At 41.0% G+C, this 23,019-nt stretch overlaps 1 protein-coding gene across 1 annotated transcript in view; it reads right to left on the bottom strand.

Moving 5' to 3' along the window:
* LOC117373730 (uncharacterized) overlaps nt 1-23,005 on the bottom strand; it is a 25,079-nt gene extending 2,074 nt beyond the window's left edge. Inside the window, exons 1-15 of the mRNA XM_055223161.1 lie at nt 22,778-23,005; nt 15,598-15,730; nt 15,160-15,508; nt 14,937-15,055; nt 14,702-14,863; nt 14,390-14,614; nt 14,256-14,315; nt 14,031-14,165; nt 13,882-13,941; nt 13,725-13,802; nt 13,564-13,644; nt 13,404-13,484; nt 13,255-13,323; nt 11,136-13,131; nt 7,444-7,619 (exon numbers count right to left, since the gene is read on the bottom strand). Coding sequence (XP_055079136.1) covers nt 7,444-7,619; nt 11,136-13,131; nt 13,255-13,323; nt 13,404-13,484; nt 13,564-13,644; nt 13,725-13,802; nt 13,882-13,941; nt 14,031-14,165; nt 14,256-14,315; nt 14,390-14,614; nt 14,702-14,863; nt 14,937-15,055; nt 15,160-15,265 — 3,348 coding nt within the window. The 5' untranslated portion in view covers nt 15,266-15,508; nt 15,598-15,730; nt 22,778-23,005. The remainder of the gene's footprint in view (nt 1-7,443; nt 7,620-11,135; nt 13,132-13,254; nt 13,324-13,403; nt 13,485-13,563; nt 13,645-13,724; nt 13,803-13,881; nt 13,942-14,030; nt 14,166-14,255; nt 14,316-14,389; nt 14,615-14,701; nt 14,864-14,936; nt 15,056-15,159; nt 15,509-15,597; nt 15,731-22,777) is intronic.
* Nucleotides 23,006-23,019: the final 14 nt, after the last annotated feature.

Raw genomic sequence — 23,019 nt, 5'->3', positions numbered from 1 at the left:
TCTTTTGCACGCTGTTGCCATGGCGATGCCTGGAAAACCCATGTTTTTGCATTTTGTGCATCAGCACTTCACATGTGTTTTGACTTGTTTGGTGACAAGTGCAGCCCAAAGCCGCAATAAAAAAGGGACAAGTGGCGCGTCAGCGCCACCCACAGGGAATGGCAGGTCGGCCGAGTGCGAAGCACGGCCCGTGAGGGCTGTTCGATGCCGCTTGCGGCTTTATTTTTTGACCCCCTGAACATATTCAAAAACCCACCAAATTTTGCCCAAAATTCAGGTCTCCTGAAAAATTTATTTTTTTATGTGGTGCATCATTGGGCATAAAAAAAATGGCGCGACAGCGCCCCCTGCAAAAGTCAAATTTTAGAGTGTTAATGGGAGACGTCGACGTCAACTTTCTCATACAGCCACGAAATTCGGTACACGCATTCTTCAAGTGATGCCAAAGAAAAAATATTATTATTGCCATGCCCTCTGACACACGGGAGCTCAGCATTTTCGCTGACGTCGCATTTTAATCAACTCCTCTGAAGGCGCTTCACCTGCAGGGCTGAAATTCACTGTACATCATCTAGACAAGTGGGGCATCAAAAGTTATCCAATTCATGATGATCCCTTTTACGGTTTCCGTGCGGCGAAGCCGCAAAATTCCATCAGAATTTTTGCAATTTTCAAAAGCAAAATTTGCTCCTGTTTGCGCAAGCAAAGCCCGATTTGGCTCAAATTCGAATCAGTTGTAAAACTTTCGGACCTAGAGCTACTCATTATGATAGAAACTAAATTGGCGCAATAGCGCCTCCTACAGAACATCTAATATTTGTGCCTCTTGTATAATATATATTATATTTGTATGGAAGGCCGAAAATTTAGTTTTCCCAAATGTTACCAAATTTGACACAAAATTTCATTGGGTCATCCCAATCAATAAAGTCAATGAGACCTATGTCGTTTTATGCACCGTGTTGCCATGGTGATGCACCAAACTGCCAATGTTATCGTAATGGGAAACCTCCAAATTGTTCCCATTCATGGGAACAATATTAGTTTTATGGAATAATGTCAAATTTGGCACCATGACTCTTCATGTCATCCTGATCAAAAAAGTCAATCAGACCCATGTCATATTTTTCACTGGGTTGCCATGGCGATGCGCGAAAGTGCCCATGTTATCCTAATGGGAAAATTTCAAAATTTTCGTACATTTCAATGTCTTATGATAACTCATTCACTTCATTGAGGAATGTGAAATTTGGCACAGTAATTCTTCAGGTCGTCCCCGTCAAACAAGTCTGGGGGCCAAGTTTGTATTTTGCACGGTGTTGCCATGGCGATGCCTGGATTAACCCATGTTTTTGCATTTTGTGCATCAGTCCTTCCACTGTGTGTACACTTTGTTTAGTGACAAGTACAGCCCAAAGCCGCAATAAAACAAGAGGTAAGCGGCGCACTAGTGCCACCCTCAGGGACTGTGGTCAAGTACGAAGCACAGCCCTTGAGGTGCAAAACACCTATTGTCAAAATTAGCTTCTTTACCGAATCCACTCTGCTGTAAATAAAAATTTACATAAAGTAGATCCAGTTTGTATCTTTGCCTGCCTAGTTCAATATGTCACTCTGATCCAGTCCAGGTTTTGCACCATGATGTAGTCAGGTCCACCCCTCTCAGTGCTCCGCTCACAGACACTGGTGGCAGTAGTGATGAAAACATGATTAGGACAGATGCAGAAATTGTCCCAGCTCAGGAGGAAGTTAAAGTTACATTAGAGTTTGTAGATGAGAATAAAATGCATATTAATGCTTAGTCGTGGTAAATGTTCACATTTATATAGTGTTTTTCTACCTTCAAGTCACTCAAATCACTTTACAAATGGCACTTTGTCAGTAAAGGTAAAAGCACTATATAACGCAAAATTGACTCTTGTGAGCATGAACTTGTGTTCTAATCTAGTTCCCTCCTTAAAAACAGACCTGGAGTTGTTTTGTTTCATTGACACGTTTGATTGATTAACATTTTATTATTAGTTTGTCTACATTTCCAAAGCTAAAAATGCTCTGTTCCACCTTGTGATGTCATCAAGTGGTAGTTTTCAAGTCAATTCCAGGGCTGAAATGATCCAAATGATTCCAGTGAAGGTGTGTTTGTGTGTTAAACATGTGAATGAAACAAAACACAACTTCAGGTCTGTTTGTAACGAGGAAACAATATTAGAACACAGATCTGAGAATAGTGTCGTATGGGGCCTTTAAATAACTTTATTAGCATTATTTGTTTGACAGATTTATTGAGGTGTGCATGGGTTCTGTAAAGCAGTGACAGGACTTAAACTGAGGAAACTGAGGTTTGCTCCTGTGATTGTTGTGTTGATTTTGGCTGCTTTTCTTTTGAAGCACACCAGAAATAAGTGTATTATTATAACTTCAGAATTCTTCACTTCAAATCATTAAGGCCTTAATATGTAATTACCATATTACCCACCTCTATTTCAAATCATGTCTTATATGTATTTTTACCATGTTTTTGTACAATAAACATTTAGGATGACCTGACCCCCTGACCACACAAAGTTTTATTCTTATTGGGCAGGGGCACAGTATCCATGTCATTTGACCAGCAGAAGGTTGAGGATGTGTAATAATGTTATGGTGTGGCCATATTCTCATGTTGAAATTGTGCAGACCAACTGACTGTTGAAATGTGAATCTGAGTAAACTTGATGACCACCTCATTTTGTTACTTTTGTCTATTCATGGTTTAGTCAAGAAAAAAAGTGAGTGCCTCAGGGATAAAGCAAGTATTTATATGACCTAATAAGACTGTGTTCTGTGGTCTCCTAAACACCAAGTACATTTGGAACAAAATACACTCAGACTGGGCAGCAGGGCCAGCTCTGTCCTGGGCTGCCTGCTGGACTTTGGAGGAGGTGAACAAGGAAGATAGTTGTCAAAGCCCTCACTCACTACAGTAGACATGGTGATGCTGCTGGAGGCACCATATTATGAACTTTTACACCAAATTTCAACTATTAAAACATGTTTATCCAACTATGATAAAATCCCAATATCTCTACCTTTTATCATAAAATATCTCACATTATTCAAAGGTGTGTGGTGTTCTAAACCTTTGTGCCCTTTAGGGTAACATTATCCTCTTTATTAATCCAGACCACTCCTGCTGAAAAAAAATAAATAAATAATCACTAGTTAACCTTTATATATTGTGCTGAAACATTTTTACATAATTCTATATTTTACAGGTAATTAATTCACTGAAATGTTTTACATACATTTTCTATTAAATAAATAGAAATTAATTTCATTTCAAAGTTTTTATTTATCTCATCAGTTCTAAATAAAATTGACAAAGACCATTTATAATGTTAATCCATAAAACTGCATTGTTCTAAAATTTATCCTTGGTTTTAAAACTAAAAAGACAAAACCCAACACTTATTACAATTGTGACACAGAAGAACACATTTCTTTTACAGTTCAGTCTTTATAATATAGCATGTTGTTATTGCAAATCAAAACATTACCATTATTTATCATAAAATAAGTACAGTGCAAATATTATGCAAAAACGATCAATACCTGAGCAGAATTTAGCCATGTAACTGTATACATAAAATCTACTATATTCAATTCAATGATTTTTTGTAAAGCCCAAAATCACAACAGCAGCCACCTCTGGAATTGATTTAACCATCAGACAGTTAGAAAATCAACAATGAAACAGAAAAAAACAAATTAATCAACAGAAAATGAGCAAATGGAGAACTGTCCCAGAACATCCCCTGTCCTTAGATCCTTTTCAGCAAGAATAAAGTACAGAAAACCCAGTGGGAAAAAGAGAAATCTCGAAGAGAACAACAGTGAAGGAGAGATCCAATCCCATGTACTAACAGGCTGCAAATGTGTCCAGGGACTAATGTGCATCCATTTACAGATAGAGTTCAAGTCTGTAAAGCCAGAGCCCACTCAAATAATGGACAGAGGGGGGCCCGCCCATGGCAGGACAGGAGCCACTCCAGCCAGGCAATGGGCCATCCATTCAGGCGAGGGAAGGGAGGGTCCAGGTCCTCTGAACAGGATCAGGCCACGGGAGGGCATCGAGGGTCCAGTCATCACTGGCATCTGGTGGCCAGGCATCTGAAAGATTTGCACTCCCCAGAGAGGAGTGAGACAACATGTGAATAGCAATGAAAACTCCAGGTGAACTGAATAGTGAATTCACATAAACATGATTATCGTCTTAGCGTTCCTAAAACACACATTTTTATTTTCCTCATTAATTTGGGGAACCACTCTTAGTCTGACCCATCACCAAGAACCTGTTTGTCCTGGGAGACCCTACCAGGAACATAAAGCCCCTCACAACACAGCTCCTAGGATCATCTGGGCACGCAAACCTCTCCACCGCGATAAGGTGGTGGTTCAAGGAGAGGAGGAAAGGAAAGGAAACACAGGATAGAGGGGGAGAGAGAGAGGGAAACAAAGGACAGAAAACGTCAGAAAGAGAAGAGTTAACAAGAGAGAGATAGTTAGAGAGAGAGGGAGACAGTTTGAGAGTTAGAGTGAGGGAGTTCAGAATGAGAGAGAGAGTGAGATAGTTAGAGAGAGGAAGAGGGGGGTTGAGAGGGGTAGAAAGAGCGGGAGGGGAAAGAGAGTGAGTTAGAGAGAAACTTCAGGAGAGAGCTAGGAAGAGTAAGAGTGAGATGGTGATGAGAAACATTGAGTTACAGAGACAGATGAGAGGTAGAGACATGGCTACATAGAGATGGCAGGGTGGGCGAAGGGAGAGAATGGGAAATGGAGAGAGTTGGACAGAAAGAGATATAGTGAGTGGAAGAGATAGACAGGGGGAGAGAAATGTACAGGTGGACCAGTCAGTGAAACTTTGACAAAGGAGAAAGCATACAGTATGTGTGCACTCATCACTGTATGGCCACATTAAATACAAACATATATAAGAGTTAAATACACAATAAAAACACATCACCTGATTACAACACCTTAAAATTCATGATTAACAATGCGCATGATAAACACTAACAACACAACATCTAAAGCCCATAACAAACAAACTCCATGATTCATATTTAAAACAACTTCACGTCATATAAATACATGATTAAAGACACAGCAACGCGCAACAATGTAAATACATGATTAAAGACGAAGCGACGCGCAACAATGTGATGAGATGTCAATTAACAACAACTGTCCATTTTAAATAAATAAACCAATTCAGAATAACTATGCGACCTACGTAGATCTACCCTTAAAAGAAAACACTATCCCCTCATGGTCGCTGAAGTACGTTGGCACCACTACAGAATCTATGTCATACTCTGTAGATTTAACATATAAATGATCGATTAATGTCCCCCTCTCTGTTGTGGGAGATGTGACATATTGAACATAACCTTTTTCTATCATAAAATTGCAGAGATTTGAAGATTTCAATATGTCATCATTAAAATCTCCCGTCACTGCCACAGTGGCACAATGTGATTCAAGCCAATTCAATAATCTGTCCAAATTATACTTAAATAGAGACATGGGGTATGACGGTGGACGGTAAATAGCAGAAACTATAATTTTATACTCTGCAAAATAATTCACTAGACATTCTAAACTAAAATCTCGTACTGTGATTTCATAGTTAAGGTTTTCTTCACAATAAATACCAACGCCACCGTGCCGTTGAACCAGTAAACTAGTCAGTGCTGGATGGTTACTCTGCTGATAAGACAAACTACGGGGACGACTATGGAAGTTATAACCTTCAATTTGACTACTTTGAAAAGATGAATTTACAGTTAACCATGTCTCTACCACAGCGATACAGTTAGGCTGCCAGTGCTGTGTGCATAAAGCCAAATCTGACACATGCCGTTCTAAACCATGAACATTCATATAAAAGAATGTCAGGACATGTGCCTCTTGTAGGTGCCAGGGCATACTCTCAACTATGAAGGGAGGCATGTTCTGAAGCGCCGGTCTAATGCCATCGTTACAATAAATGGCATCTTCATCAAAGTCCTGAATGACAAGACCCTCTAAACTCCTAACGCGACTAAGGGCCACATATGCCTGACCCGCTGTGAATACTTGTTTAAGGGACACCACTGCTTGATCTACAGTAACGCCCTGTACTTTATGAACTGTACACGCCCACGCAAGTTTAAGTGGAAACTGACGACGCTTTTCCCCTCGTTTATTTGCCTGCTCCTCCTCTGGTTCTATGCGAGTAGAACCAGTCAGGTGAGCAGGGGTACGCGTTTGCCTCCTCCTCTGTGCGCCTACTCGATCATCGTCAAATTTAACATAGATTGCAAGAGGAGGCTGTTTATTCTGTGGATTTTCAACTATATGTGTAACAATGCCACATACCCCATTTACTAAACCGTCAGCCAAATCTACATTTTTACAGAGCATTACACGCGCATTTACACCCAGGATTAATGACTCCTCCAAACTGGCTTGTTTGGATTTATGGAGATGGCCTTGTATCTCGATTAACTTCCCGGTCTTTTTGTCATAGCCAAAATCACGCGCACTGATTGTTACCTTTTCTGGACATACTCTATTCAATATCTTTAAATTGTAATTTGATACAAAGCTGTTTTTGGTGAAAATGTGTAACACGTCGGGATCTTCGCCTGTTTCACAACGTTTTAATATATCTATGTCTCCATCAAGCAGTGGTGTCAACCTAGAGCGGACTCTAAGCCGATTTAATAGCTCTGCAAAAGTGTTATCTTTTTGTCTGACTACAGTTGTTAAATCTGCAATCTTAAATAAATCTGTAAATAAATTAACTCCAATGTTTTCTTTGTACAGAGCCTGACCCATGACCGGCGATAATTGAAAGAAATCCCCAACAGCGATAACAGACACATTTCCAAATGGGGAAAAGTCACCTGACTGTTTGATTTGACGCAAACGTCCGTGAATATAAGTAAATAACTTTTTATCAACCATGGATATTTCATCAATTATTACAATTTGTAAATCCATGTATTTAACGCGCAGTGTATTAATCTTTTCCTCCCCCAGCGGTGTGTAGGGGAGGGAAACATTAGTACCGATGCTAAATGTTGTGTGGATAGTAGCCGCCTGTAAATTATATGCTGCTATCCCTGTTGGAGCCGTTAACAAAACACTAACATTTTCCGGACTATGACAAATGGGACCAAATAGACGCGACGCCTCGTATTGAATTGCTCTGATCAGGTGACTTTTCCCTGTGCCTGCTCCACCTGTGATAAAAACATGCAATGGCTCTGGGTTGTTACCAGCTACTTTTTCTAAACACCATTGCCGTATTTTATAAAAAATGGACAGCTGTTGCTCATTCAGAGTTTTCACAAGTAAAAGACCCTCTTGACGACTCATCACATTTCTTTTCTCTATGTTACAAACTTGTTCCTTTCTTACAGCCAAGTCTGGAATAGCCTCTTGCTCCTGCTCAGAACCAACAGCCTGCAACATCTCTCTAAACTCCTCCCTCGACTCCAACCTCTCCACTTCCTGTTCTGGGCAGAGCAAGCCCCATGCATCCTCATGAATCTCTCCAGATTCCATCTGCTCATGAACCTCATCCAAGTCCTCAGCTGCAAGTTCGAATCGACGCCTATTAGAATCAACTATCGATTTAACCAATTGCACAGACCCGTCACTCAAACACACATCCCCAGTTTTATAGAAAAGTTCAAATGATTCAAATGGAGGCGGCTTAAGGTCGACGTCAACGCGATACGGCATGAATAACTGAAGGATACTTTGATGAAATAACTCTGTGTTTTTAGTCTCAGAAAAACGCGCATATCTAACAACTGCGGGCTTGGTCCGTGTTCTTTTAGTAATCGCACCTAATCCGTTCTGTAAAAGAATTGGATTTTTACATTTGTCCGACGGCCCGAGCAAGCGATATTCGGATACGAATGTCGCGATGCACATGTCATTAAATGTGCTGTCATTTGGTCTACTTAAATAACGATCAATGGTGTTTGTCATCCAAATGTCTTCCCCCATTTCATCATCTATTTCGCGAATTGGTTTGCTCATACGCACTATATTATCACCGGTCGGCACAAATGTAACTTTTCTTGAAAATTCCTTTAAGTGCATATTTGTCACGCGGTAGACAGCTTCCTGTGCAGAGACATCACGATTATGAAGATAAACGCTGCCTAATTTTTTAAATGCCTCTTTTGCACTTACATTACCTTTGGAAGCCTCTTTTTGTGCATTGCTTAACAATAAACCCATGTCCCTCTCTGCTTTAGAAATATATGAAATAATGTAAACGACACAAGCCCACGCATCTACAACGTACTGGATGTCCATATTGGCGTTCCAGCAGGTTAATAATTTCTCGTTGTAGTTATTGATCCAAGTTTCCGCCACGTCCCTCTTTAAAACTATGTGTGTGTGCCCATCTAAAACACTGTACACTTGTTCAAATGTGAACTGTGATAAACCCAACGACGCAAACAACTCATCTGCACTAAGACACAGGTTATTTTCATCAACGATAGCATTCTTCAGCACGCTCATAATAAATTCAGCTTCCTCCTTCGTAACAAGAGGCTCTGAATCAGGATCTTTTTGTTTGATAAACGTGCGTGCAGATACCGGACGTGGAAAATTAAAACGACAGACTTTGTTGTTTTTTTTGCATGTTTTTGAGTGACGCTTAGAATGCTGCTGCACCGAAGTAACTTTTTCCAGTAAATCCGGATCAGAGGGTAGTTCACACGTGACATATTTATCAACAAACTGAACTACCTCCTCATCCGTATTTACTCCAAGCTTTGGAGCATTTTCAATCCAAAATAAACAATGGACGTGGGGAGACCCGCGCTGTTGGAATTCTACGCGATAAAAATAGTCTATGACTTTACCGATTGGCTGAGCGGGGGAAAGAATAACTTTACGTAAGAAACGACGCCAACGGGAATCAAACATGCGAGCCGCAGTTACAGGGTGACGACGCAAAAGGTCACATCTCTCAGCCCAATCTAAATCTTCAACACTCCGGGTACTACCTTCCTGCTTTAAGAGTGTTTTAAGGAGGCTTGGCCAGCGGAGATCTGCGGAACTAAATGAACAAAACCAAGTCGGGATACCAAGCTGACGAATGCATGCAAATAAATCTTTTTGTGCGGACTGCCAGAAGGGCGGGGTACCTCTAATAGGCTGCATAAAACGATAACCATTATCATATTGTAACAAATTTTCTAAAGTTCCTTCGCCTGCAGCAGCATTAGTCTGACCAGAATGTCCCTTTCGCAACGCTATCGAAACTTTTGACACGACCTGCTGAACTTCTAACATGTACAGGGCCAAAAAAAGAAACTTAAAATTTTGTGCAAATCTACCATCCACGTGCAGCAGTCTATTAATGAAATATCTGCACATGGTCAAAGGAACAGGCCGAGGAGTATGAAATGTATTATGACCTAATGGGAACTCCTTTGGAAAACATTTAGCCTCATTCTCTTTATCTGACAGCAAACTAACCGGACTGTTCCCCTCGGCTGGAGCCAAATTCAAAATGCCCTCAAAATAGTGATCAAGAGCTTCCTGAGCGATATCGACCGGCATGAAAAACGTATCCTGATACATACAATGTCGCTGTCTATCATGGAGAAGCTCATCATCTAAATCTTCTGTCTTCTCCTGATTGTCCTTGACCACATTACCATCTGCACCCGTATCAGTAACTTCTACATTAACGTCCGTACCCGTATCCATAGCTTCCTCTTCCTCCCTAACAAACTCATTTACCCACTCTTCATTAAAATCAATGTCTACATAGTATTGGTTGTTCTGTTTGAGAAATGCAATGGCCCTCCGTACGCGCTCTGTATCTACATATTGATACTCATAATGTCCTTTATAAGTAAGTTTACGCTTAAGTTTTACGGGCAATAAACAACCGTCCATGTTACTACGCGGCAATAGCTTCACTGATTCACTAACCCTCGAAGGCACGCATGTCACCGGACCGTGGATCCCTCGTTGACCCCCTTTTGGTAAGGCTAAAACTTGCATAAAATTAATGTTAAGTGCAACTATGTGCTGTTCAACAGTGTTCAAGCAAGCGAGCTCAGGAGGAATATCGTCCAATTGTAAATTATTTATTGAGCATTCAGGTGGCATTTGACCTTTACATAGTTTTGTTTTGCAAGTGTAGCAGATCCATAAACTACCTCTACAGTCAGACAGCGGGCATGGAGATGGACAATCATCATCGCACGAATGTAAATAGGCCTCAGAGATACAGGCATTAGCGATATCGGCGCATTTTGGCTTAACCATAAAGTCATCCTTTCTACAAGGCAAGACCTGGTTTCTAAATAACAATTTTAAACAAACGCAGCAAATGTACTCTGGACCATCTTGATCTTCCTTCAAAAATTGATCCAAAACAAATGTGAAATTTTTCTGTTTTAGTTCCAGTTGCTTTTGCTTGCTCCTGAATGCTGCCCGAGTTTTGTTTCTAAATTGCTCATTACTGTGATATTTTTGTTTGCCAAATGTTTTTACTTTTTCTTTATATTGGGGATTTGCATTGTACTTAATTTTACTGGCTGTCTTAACATTTTGTTTATGCTGTAAATTAAATTTATATTTTTGGGTGCTGGCAGCTTTAAGTTTATTTTGATAATCTAAATTCACTCTATATTTGTTTATACCAGCAGCTTTAAGGTTCTTTTGATGATTTAAATTGACTTTATATTTTTGGATGCTGGCAGCTTTAAGTTTATTTTGATGATTTAAATTTACTTTATATTTTTGGATGCTGGCAGCTTTAAGTTTACTTTGATAATCTAAATTCACTCTGTATTTGTTTATACCAGCAGTTTTAAGTTTACTTTGATAATCTAAATTCACTCTGTATTTGTTTATACCAGCAGTTTTAAGTTTACTTTGATAATCTAAATTCACTCTGTATTTGTTTATACCAGCAGTTTTAAGTTTATTTTGATAATCTAAATTCACTCTGTATTTGTTTATACCAGCAGTTTTAAGTTTATTTTGATAATTTAAATTAACTTTATATTTGTTTATTCCAGCTGCCTTCAGTCTATTCTGATATTCTAAATCAACACTGTATTTACTTTTATATGTTGATTTAAGATTTTCTCTAAACGCCATGCTGGTTCTGTATTTCTGTTTGTTTGCTACATTAATTGCTGCCTTTTTTTTCTGTCTATAGAATTCATTCATTCTATATGAATGTTTGCTTGCAGCCTTTTTCCCCTCTCTATACTCCGAATCATCTCTATATTTTTGTTTACCTCTTTTTTTTGAGGCATCTTTAACATGTGTATGATGTGTGATGTAATGTGTCCTCTGTTTTTCCTTGATTGTGTCATGATGTTTGATGTAGGTGTGTTTCAAATGCTTTAGTTTTTTCTTTTGTACATACTTTGATAATTTAGGTTTAATATCAATTTGATTATCTAGATCAATTGGTGGTTTGAGAGCTACCTTTTTAGGCCTAATATTGTAGCCCTCCATTGAAAATTGATAGACTTGGCAGCATTCATAACAAGCATTAGCATCAGGCATTTTGACACAAATTACATTTTCGTAATGACAACTGTTAATATTCTCTAAATAGATGCCACCGTTTGACACAGGCTCGGTAGTACAACCGTATTTCAGCCAATGTCCGTTATAAAATGTAAATATGTCGACACCTAAATAATCTGCGGCTGCGTGGATTTCTACTTCTGTGGCCCATGTGCCAACTTTACGCATGTTCGAAACACTGATATATTGCTCCACAGAAAAGTGGCCATCGCGCAACAGGGTGTTGTATTTTGAGGGATTTTTTTCTAGCTGTTTCACAGTAGCAAGTCTAATTTTTCTATGGTATTTTTGTGTGCCACTAATGGCCTGTGAAACCGCCCGAAAGAAACAATTACCGTCCGCAACTATTTTGTCTTTTTCACATGGCACACCTAATGGCCCTACAGTTTTTGGATCTGCCACACCAAGCTTTTGAAACTCAGCTTTAATGTGTTTGCACAAATCCTTACAAACACTTTCATTTAGTGGATTAAAGGACAGGGCACTGTCTTGAACACTGGTAAAGAGCACATCTAAATCAACTTCCATGTCCTGGTTTGTGTTTTTGTCAGGGAGTACAGAAGAAGAAACTTCTGCGGCCTCTTGGCACTTTAAGCCCCTCACACTATCAGAAACAACTTCAATGTCCTGCTTTGGGTATTTGTCAGGGAGTACAGAAGAAACTTCTGCGGCCTCTTGGCACTTTAAGCCCCTCACACTATCAGCTGCAACAACGACATTAACACCAGTCAATTCAAACTCTTTGAAAGACTCCTCATCACCATAACACGCAGCCAATGTGCAAAAAAAACTATACAGCTCATCAATATGACTAAAATACATAACCACACTTTTACCATCAGGATCTACCAACCCTTCAGCACTCCGCGAGTGAGAGTCCACCACAGCATACCGCCCATTGTCTTTAATAACGGCACAAGCAGCACCACAGAGTGTCATAAGACATGTGTCGTACTGTGCCAACATCTGTTCTAAACCACCATCTAAGGTTACCCACGCGCCCGCTTCAATAAACTCATGTTCGACAACATTTGCAGCCCCATTAACTGGCTGACTGAAAGAAAAGCTAAACTGCTGCCCATCTATAACCGACTCACGTGGCAGGTCTGAAGCAATTAACAAGTCACGCCCATGAGTCAAGCCCCGATTCCGACGGTCTGTGTACAGTGCATCCCCAAGATTCAAAACCAAATCTAACTGCCTCTGATCCCATGAAAACACATTACACACCGAGTGCTTAGCTAAAGCTACCAAAGCTATCGCCATACACTGCACACCTGCATACTCGAACCTAAAATCACCCTGATGAAAACTACCCCTCACGACAGAAGGAACACCGACGGGTACAACATGTGCACAACAAGACTTATCTTTGTCAGAAGCTCTCTCCTCATGGACAGCTGGTGGAGGGCTGAGAAGAGAAGGCTGACTGGTCACAGAAGAAGAAGGGTGACAGGTCAGAAGAGGACAGGTCAGAGGCGGCAGCAGCGGGGTCACAGGAGGGCTGATGTCCATGGCCTTAAAGATGCAAAGAAAATATATTATTAAACTAATCTAATCAGGCTGTTGCTGTACACTTAATTTTTCTGCAATATAATACTAATACTACTACTATAATAATAATGTTAAAAATAAACTCACCTCGTCCATCAACATCTGGTCCCTGGAACTGGCAAGTGACGTTCCTGGAGTCACTTCCACATCTCCGGACTGCAAAAACATGTCTACATTAGCACATATTCTGTTTAAATGATAAATAATAAAAACAAAACACAAGAAGCAAAACAAACCTCGTCCTCCAGGAAAGTATCCAGGATGATGACGCTGGTAGGGGACGTTCCTGGTGTCACCTCCACCACAACTGCCTCCGCCTACAAAACAATATATAATTAAAAACATTACAGGCAACAATGTGTAGAAGACAATCAACATATTCAAAATGACACAAACCTGGTCCTCCAGGAAAGAATCCAGGATGGCCACGCTGGTAGGGGACGATCCTGGTGTCACCTCTACCACAACACCCTCCGCCTACAAAACCATATATAATTAAAAACAAGTACAGGCAACAATGTGTCAAAAACAATCAACATATTCAAAATGACACAAACCTGGTCCTCTTCCACTGCAGGCACGAAGCTGGATGGTGAGCCGGGTCTCACCTCCACAACCACAGGGGCTGCCCCCACCTTCATAAAATGTAATATTAATATAAAAAAAAAAAAGCACAAATTCAACAAAACATGTCTGAAAATGTGTAACACTCACCTGCCGCTTGGGCTGGCGTTTCTTTGAGGAAGCAGCCTTGCGACGCCTCGCCCGAGACGTCTAAAACAAAAAAGGATACATAAGTTACTCAATCTCACACCAGGCAATTGTTAACTTTTAGCAATGAGAAAATAACACAAGACGCTTACCTTCTTTCCCGAAGGAAAGGTGGCCACGTCCTCCACAGAGCTGGTCAGGCCAAATGGAAACCTCGCATCCATCTCGACCAGCATAGCAGGGCTGAAGAGGACGGGCGACAGGGGGATGGAGAAGACGGTCTCCACCTTACAAAAGAAATTTATAAAAATATATAAATCACAATACAACAATAATGTCAACGTCAATATTTAAAGACAGGAATGACATTTACTAACCTCCCGTTGAACCAGGCGCCCCTTGGGACCCACAGGGGAGGCTGAGTCCCTAGGCTGGTTCTGTAACGAAAATATACATTAAGAAACAGAATAAACCACTTGGGCTTGAAACTAAAAAAGTAACAATCTCTCACCTTTCTGCCTCGCACAACCTTAATAAACTCAGAAGGGGGTGGTTGTGGTCGTGGCACGGGCAGTGGTCCAGTCACAACCACTCTTGGCGAGACCCTTCTAGTGGATGTGCGAGGGCGGGGCGCCGCCACAGAGGAAGCGGGGGAAGAGACCTCTAGCTGCGTGTAGCAAGCCTGCCACAGCAGCTGAACAAGGATTCCCATTCCATGGCTATCACTCAGGTGGATCTGAAACAAAATTATAACGACATGTTACATAAAACCACTCACATGCAAAAAGGAATTTGGTAAAATGAGAGCATAGATTGTACTTACGCCATCCCTGCACCACAGCTCTCGTCGGTGTCGGGGAAAGTGGTCGGCTATCTGGACAAAGTTGACCTGAAAGCGGGCTGACACACGGTGGTACTCCTGGCGAAGGAGGGTCTGAATTTCCACGCTGCCAGCAAGGCGAGGTGGGAAATCCACGACACACACCTTAAGAAATAAATCACCATTTACCAACTACACAATACAATCATTATCAAAGAATTGCAGCTATTTTACATACCTTTGGCCAGCGGCCGCAGACATACCTGAGGAGTTGGCCAAACTCCTCTGCAGCCTCGTCAACCGTCCTGCTGGCCGTGAGGTTGTTGCACGGCGCCATGACACACACCAAAGCGGGCTCTGAAAAAAAGACAATCATTCGTTCAACTTTCTCAATGACATTGTTCATGGTTCAACTATTTAATATTTACCAAAGATGATCTAATGGTCATTACTAAACTCACCTTTGGGTAGGTGCTTAGCCGTCATAGCCGCCAGCTGCATCCGAAGGTCACGGGCAGAACCTCCGGGAGTCGCACTGATGGCAAAGGACAGGCAGCCCTCTGGCATCGGCACGATGGCATCAACGACAGCACGAAGATGCGAGTTCCCGACAATCAGAACGAACTAGAAAAAAGAAGAAAATATTTAACAATCCTCAACTATTACTTAAGAATTTGTTTCATACTGAAACTCATAGACTTGCCTTCTTGTCGGAGGACAAGTCCGGCGGCAAGTCCAACTTGTGGCACTTCCCGGTGACGGTGGAAGTTGGCCACGGCTTCACCGAATGGCGAGAACCAGTACCAAGGCCTAAAAAAGAACCAAGTTTAAAAAAAACCTCAGCATTTACAAAACTAGACAGACATGAAGGTTGTAAAAACATACTGAAATACACTTACGGGTAAAGGTCTCGGCACCGGTGGAAAAAGGCGGAAGGTGAACCGCTATCGGGAAAGCAGGCTTTCCCTCAAGCTGCTCCTCCCTCCTCCTCTTCGCAGCAAGGGAGCGCTTCCATCCCTTGTCCTTAGGCATCTGAAAATAACAAAGTTATAATTGTTACAATTAAAATAAGTAAACGTAATATTTTAAGAGTCAAACCTAGCCCTAAACCAATACATTGGAAAGTAAAAGGTATAAACTAAATATTTCTAATATATGCATCTAACTGAAATGATGTCAGGGCCCCGATTTTCCACTTGTGCTGCATAATCTACTGACCTTGTTATAGTATTTACTGGAAAATCGCCTGCTTCGAGCAGCTTTAAGATTAACTTTAGCAAGTAGGATCACACCCTGAGCAGCAGTTACCAAACCACAACACAAATGAGCTACAAAACCAAATCGTATATGCATGAAGCTTAATGATATTTACAGGTACAGTTATGGACAAGACCAAGACCAGGACTAAAATTAACACCAGAATGGAGCATGCTCAACACTGTTTAAAGCAAAGTATTCAACAAAATGACTGAGCATAAGCTGTGAAGACACACATACAATCATAGTAAGACCAGACCAGGAAAAGACCAGGACCAGACCCATATAAAGCAAAGTTATAACCAATATGAGTGAGCATAAGTCGTATAACACACACTGAACAATAACAGTACAACCAGGACGGGACCAAAATCCAATACATACATATATGGTTACTACAAGAGTTAAGTAAAATAAAAAAAAACCTAGTCTAGAATATAACAGTGACAAAACAGTGAGTAGACCAGGATTCAGGTCCAAAACCATCTCAAAACAGACTAAACCAGACTAGGTCCAAACCCTTTCTAGTAGAGGACCTGGCCAGGACTAGACCAGGACTAGACCAGGACTAGACCAGGACTAGACCAGGACTAGACCAGGACTAGACCAGGACTAGACCAGGACTAGACCAGAACACAAGTGAAAAATTCTATCTCTTATGAGACACTTCAAAGAGCACACATTCACAAAACAGACACTGCAACTGCATAGGAATCAAGATTCCCGCTCTTGGAATGAGTGATATCACTGGCTGTTTGTAGGTTCACTGCTTTCTGATTGGTTAACACATATCAAAACCTGGACTAGATCAGGACAACACCACGACAAGACCAAAACAGTTCAAAGCCAAGTATTCACCATGATAAATGAGCATAAACTGTATAAGACACGCTCACAATTGCATTAAGACCAGACTAGGACCAGACCAGGACTGGGCCAGGACTAAACTAGCTCTAAACCAGCTCTGGACCAGGACTAGACCAAACTAGGACTGGACCAGGCTAGGTCTAAACCCGTTTTAATCCAAGACTAGACCAGGACAAGACTAGGACCACACCAGGACCACACCCAGACACATTTAAAGCAAAGTTATGACCATTATGAATGAGCATAAGTCGCATTACACACACTTCACAATCACAGTACAACCAGGACTGGGCCAGACCCAGACCAGGCCTAAACCAGAACACAAGTGAACAATTCTATCTCTTCTGAGACACTTCAAACTGAACACATTCACAAAACATAGGAACCAAGATTCCCGCTCTTGGAATGAGTGATATCACTGGCTGTTTGTAGGTTCACTGCTTTCTGATTGGTTAACACATATCAAACTCTGGACTAGATCAGGACAACACCACGACAAGACCAAAACAGTTTAAAGCCAAGTATTCACCATAATCAATGAGCATAAACTGTGTAAGACTAGACCAGAACACAAGTGAAAAGTTCTATCTCTTCTGAGACACATCAAACCGCACCCATTCACAAAGCAGACTATCACTACAACAGCTTAGCAATCGCATAGAAACCAAGATTCCCGCTCTTGAAATGAGTGATATTATTGGCTGTTTCTAGGCTCACTGCTTTCTGATTGGTTAAAACAAACAAACAAACACACACGCGCACACACAGGACCAGAACCAGGACTAGACTGGGTATAAACCAGGAATAGACAAAGACCAAAACTTAAACCAACAAACGTCATAGTGACTCAACATTATATGTGAAAAGCATTATTTTAAAATCACAGGTCTATGCAAATGAGTTTATTAAATTTTTCCCCAAAATCCCATGCATACACAAATGGTTACAACAACAGTTAGCTAAATTAAAATAAAAGCTAGTCTAGAATATAACAATGACAAAACGGTGAGTAGACCAGAATTCAGGTCCAGAACCATCTCAAAACAGACTAAACCAGACTTTAACCCGGGACACTGGACCTGTACACATAATACTGGACCTGACCGGACCGGGACTAGACCAGAACATAAGTGAAAAATTGTCTCTTCTGAGACACTTCAAAGAGCACGCATTCACAAAACAGACACTGCAACAGCATAGGAACCAAGACTCCCGCTCTTGGAATGAGTGATATCACTGGCTGTTTGTAGGTTCACTGCTTTCTGATTGGTCAACACAGAGCACACTAGACCAGGACCAGGACTAGACCAGGTCTAAACCAGGACTAGGCTAGATCTAACCCAGGTCAGACCAGACCAGAACTAGACAAGAACACAAGTGAAAAATTCTATCTGTTCTGAGACACTTCAAACCACACATATTCACAACACAGACTGCAACTGCATAGGAACCAAGATTCCCGCTGTTGGAATGAGTGATATCATTGGCTGTTTCTAGACTCACTGCTTTCTGATTGGTTAACGCACGCACACACACACCCCCCCCCCACACACACACACACAAAGACCAGACCAAGGACTAAACTTTAGCACTTTAGCACTAAAAGTATAGTCCGTAGAAACACATACAGCCTCATGTTACAAGACCGTGACTAAACAAGAATATTAGCAGTTTAACGCACACATACACAGCCCATATAAACCATTAGGCACACAGCACATGGGGAAACGCCCTAAATAAAACGTTACCTTAGCTTTTACAAAATAGACAGTGAATATTAGCACATTAGCACGCACACATACACAGCCCATATAAAACATTAGACCAGGACTAAACCAGAACACAAGTGAACAATTCTAACTGGTATGAGACACTTCAAATCAGTAAGGATCAGTAACAACAAAACAGAGCAAGAACAGACTTAATACAACTTTTACAACGACAATAGGTCTAAAACTGGCCTGAACATGATCAAAACTTGGACTAGATCAGGACTACACCACAAGAACAAAACCGTTTAAAGCAAAGTATTCATGAGGACAAGACACATACAATTGCAGTAAGACTACAGTAAGACCACAAAACTTAAACCAACAAACATCATAATGACTCAACATCAATTGTGAAAAGCATCATTTTAAAATCACAGATTATCTGTGCAAACGAGTTCATTACATTTACATTACATACAAGTCCCCAAAATCCAATACGCAATACACAAATGGTTACACAAAAGCTATACCTTGTTATAGTATTTACTGGAAAATCGCCTGCCTCGAGCAGCTTTAAGATTAACCTTAGCAAGTAGGATCACACCCTGACCAGCAGTTACCAAACCACAACACAAATGAGCTACAAAACCAAATCGTATATGCATGAAGCTTAATGATATTTACAGGTACAGTTATGGACAAGACCAAGACCAGGACTAAAATTAACACCAGAATGGAGCAAGAATAGATTAAATAAACACTTTTATGATCAAAATAAGTCTAAAACTGGTCTTAACTAAATCAGTACTACACGATGACAAGACCAGAACCATTTAAAGCTAAATAAATACCATAATGACTCGGTATGGTTTATATAAGAAACACTTATAATCAGACCAGGACCAGACCAGAACCAGACCTAATTAAAGTAAAGTTATAACCATAATGACTCAACATCATGACTCAACACTGTTACAATCACAGCAGGTCTAAATGAGGACAGTAGTATTAGACTAGGACTAAACCATGATTGGACCGGGCTAGGTCTAAAACCAGGACCGGACCAGAACTAGACCAGGCTTAAACCAGGACTAGACCAGGACTAGGTCTAAACCCATTCTAAATCAGAACCGGACCGGACCTTGACTAGGCCTGGACTGGACCAGCACTAAACCAGGACCAGACACATTGAAAGCAAAGTTATAACCAATATGAGTGAGCATAAGTCGTATAACACACACTGAACAATAACAGTACAACCAGGACTGGACCAAAATCCAATACATACACATATGGTTACTACAAGAGTTTAGTAAAATAAAACAAAACCTAGTCTACAATATAACAGTGACAAAACAGTGAGTGAACCAGGATTCAGGTCCAAAACCATCTCAAAACAGACTAAACCAGACTAGGTCCAAACCCTTTCTAGTAGAGGACCGGACCAAGACTAGACCAAGACTAGACCAGGACTAGACCAGGACTGGGCCAGGACTAAACTAGCTCTAAACCAGCTCTGGACCAGGACTAGACCAAACTAGGACTGGACCAGGCTAGGTCTAAACCCGTTTTAATCCAAGACTAGACCAGGACAAGACTAGGACCACACCAGGACCACACCCAGACACATTTAAAGCAAAGTTATGACCATTATGAATGAGCATAAGTCGCATTACACACAGTTAACAATCACAGTACAACCAGGACTGGGCCAGGCCTAGACCGGGCCTAGACCAGACCCAGACCAGGCCTAAACCAGAACACAAGTGAACAATTCTATCTGGTATGAGACACTTCAAACCACACACATTCACAAAACAGTCACTGCAACTACATAGCAATGACATAGCAACCAAGATTCCCGCTCTTGGAATGAGTGATTTCATTGGCTGTTTCTAGGCTCACTGCTTTCTGATTGGTTAACACATATCAAAACCTGGACTAGATCAGGACAACACCACAATAAGACCAAAACAGTTTATCCATTTAAAGCACACTTACGGCCATAATGCATGAAGATAAATTTCATAACACACTTGCACTCACAGAAGAACCAGGACCAGACTAGGACCGGATTAGGACCGGACCAGGACTAGATAAAACTTGGATTGGACCAGTCTAGGTCTAAACCCATTCTAATCCAGGACTGGACCAGGACCGGACCATACCAAGACTAGGACTGGACCAGACTAGGTCTAAACCTGTTCTAATCCAGGACAAGACTAAGACACATTTAAAGCAAAGTTATGACCATTATGTATGAGCATAAGTCGTATAACACACATTTAACAATCACAGTACAACCAGGACTGGGCCGGGCCTAGACCAGACCCAGACCAGGACTAAACCAGAACACAAGTGAACAATTCTATCTGGTATGAGACACTTCAAACCACACACATTCACAAAACAGACAGTCACTGCAACTACATAGCAACGGCATAGCAACCAAGATTCCCGCTCTTGAAATGAGTGATATAATTGGCTGTTTCTAGACTCACTGCTTTCTGATTGGTTAACGCGCGCGCACGCACACACACAAAGAACAGACCAAGGACTAAACTTTAGCACTAAAACTATAGTCCGTAGAAACACATACAGCCTCACGTTACAAGACTGTGACTAAACAAGAATATTAGCAGTTTAACGCACACATACACAGCCCATATAAAACATTAGCCACACAGCACATGGGGAAACGCCCTAAATAAAACGTTAGTTTAGCTTTTACAAAATAGACGGTGAATATTAGCACATTAGCACGCACACATACACAGCCCATATAAAACATTAGACCAGGACTAAACCAGAACACAAGTGAACAATTCTAACTGGTATGAGACACTTCAAACCACACACATTCACAAAACAGACACTGCACTGCTTTCTGATTGGTTAACACATATCAAAACCTGGACTAGATCAGGACAACACCACGATAAGACCAAAACAGTTCAAAGCCAAGTATTCACCATGATAATTGAGCATAAACTATATAAGACACACTCACAATTGCATTGCAAAAGCCAAAACCATTTAAAGCAAAGTATTCATGAGGACAAGACACACTTACCATTGCAGTAAGACCACATCAGGACCACATCAGGACCAGACCAGGATCAGACCCATTTAAAGCTCACTCAACTAGGACTAAACCAGGACTAGACCAAGACTAAAACTTAAACCAACAAACATCATAATGACTCAACATCAATTGTGAAAAGCATCATTTTAAAATCACAGATCATCTGTGCAAACGAGTTCATTACATTTACATTACATACAAGTCCCCAAAATCCAATATGCAATACACAAATTGTTACAACAAGAGTTGACTAAAATAAAACAAAAGCTAGTCTAGAATATAACAGTGACAAAATAGTGAGTAGACCAGGACTCAGGTCCAAAGCCATCTCAAAACAGACTAAACCAGACTTTAACCTGAGACACTGGACCTGCACACATAATACCGGGCCTGATCAAAACCAGGACTAAACCAAATCATAGCAGAACTGAAAGTGGTTCCTAACAAACAGCGCAGTTTTGTCCTAAACTGCAAGTTTACAGTCACGTCCGTGCATAAGGAACTCTCCTGAGGCCCTGACACGTGCTACGGGATCCAGCTACGATGAGCTACCTACTAGGCCCAACAAACACTTTAACGCAATAAAGTTATATCTGCATAAGTACAAATCAGCCACAAGTTACAAGATCAAGACTAAAGAATAATATTACTACTTTTAAGCACACAAAAACCTATATATAGGCCAGTATTTGATAGGACAACAGCACCATGCAGCTGGGATTAGCGGGCCTAGGCCTCCCTTGGTACTAGGCCTCACTAGCACTTCAGCACTAAAAGTATAGTCCGTAGAAACACATACAACCGCACGTTACAAGACCGTGACTAAACAAGAATATTAGCACATTAGCACGCACACATACACAGCCCATATAAACTATTAGCCACACAGCACATGGGGAAACGCCCTAAATAAAACGTTAGCTTAGCTTTTACACAATAGACGGTGAATATTAGCACATTAGCACGCACACATACACAGCCCATATAAAACATTAGCCACACAACACATGGGGACACGCCCAAGAAAAAAAGTTAGCTTAGCTTTTACACAACACGGTGAATTTTCACTACAGCTACATTCAACTAACAAAGCAGCTTTATTTAACACACATTTGAAGTAACCAGCAGTATAAAGTAAATAAAAGTCAGATTTCTTACCTTTATCCTAAGTTCTGCGGTCCGGGATTGAGAACAAAGATGGTTTGATGTCCTCAGTCAAAAGGTTTGGCAAAAACACGGATTCACAGGACAAAATCACGGACAAAAGACACACGACGAAAAACAGTAATCCGGTGATCCGATGATCGCAAAATCGACGTAAAGTCAGCGAAAAGACAGCGAAAGGGCAGTCAAGTGCAGCTCAAACTTTGGAAGAATGAGAGGCACAAAGGGGCAGGGCG

This window comes from Periophthalmus magnuspinnatus, chromosome 7, assembly GCF_009829125.3.
Source record: "Periophthalmus magnuspinnatus isolate fPerMag1 chromosome 7, fPerMag1.2.pri, whole genome shotgun sequence".
Classification (NCBI taxonomy): Eukaryota; Metazoa; Chordata; class Actinopteri; order Gobiiformes; family Gobiidae; genus Periophthalmus; species Periophthalmus magnuspinnatus.
Note: the sequence above shows the minus strand (reverse complement) of the source record. Positions and strands in the feature narration are given on the sequence as shown.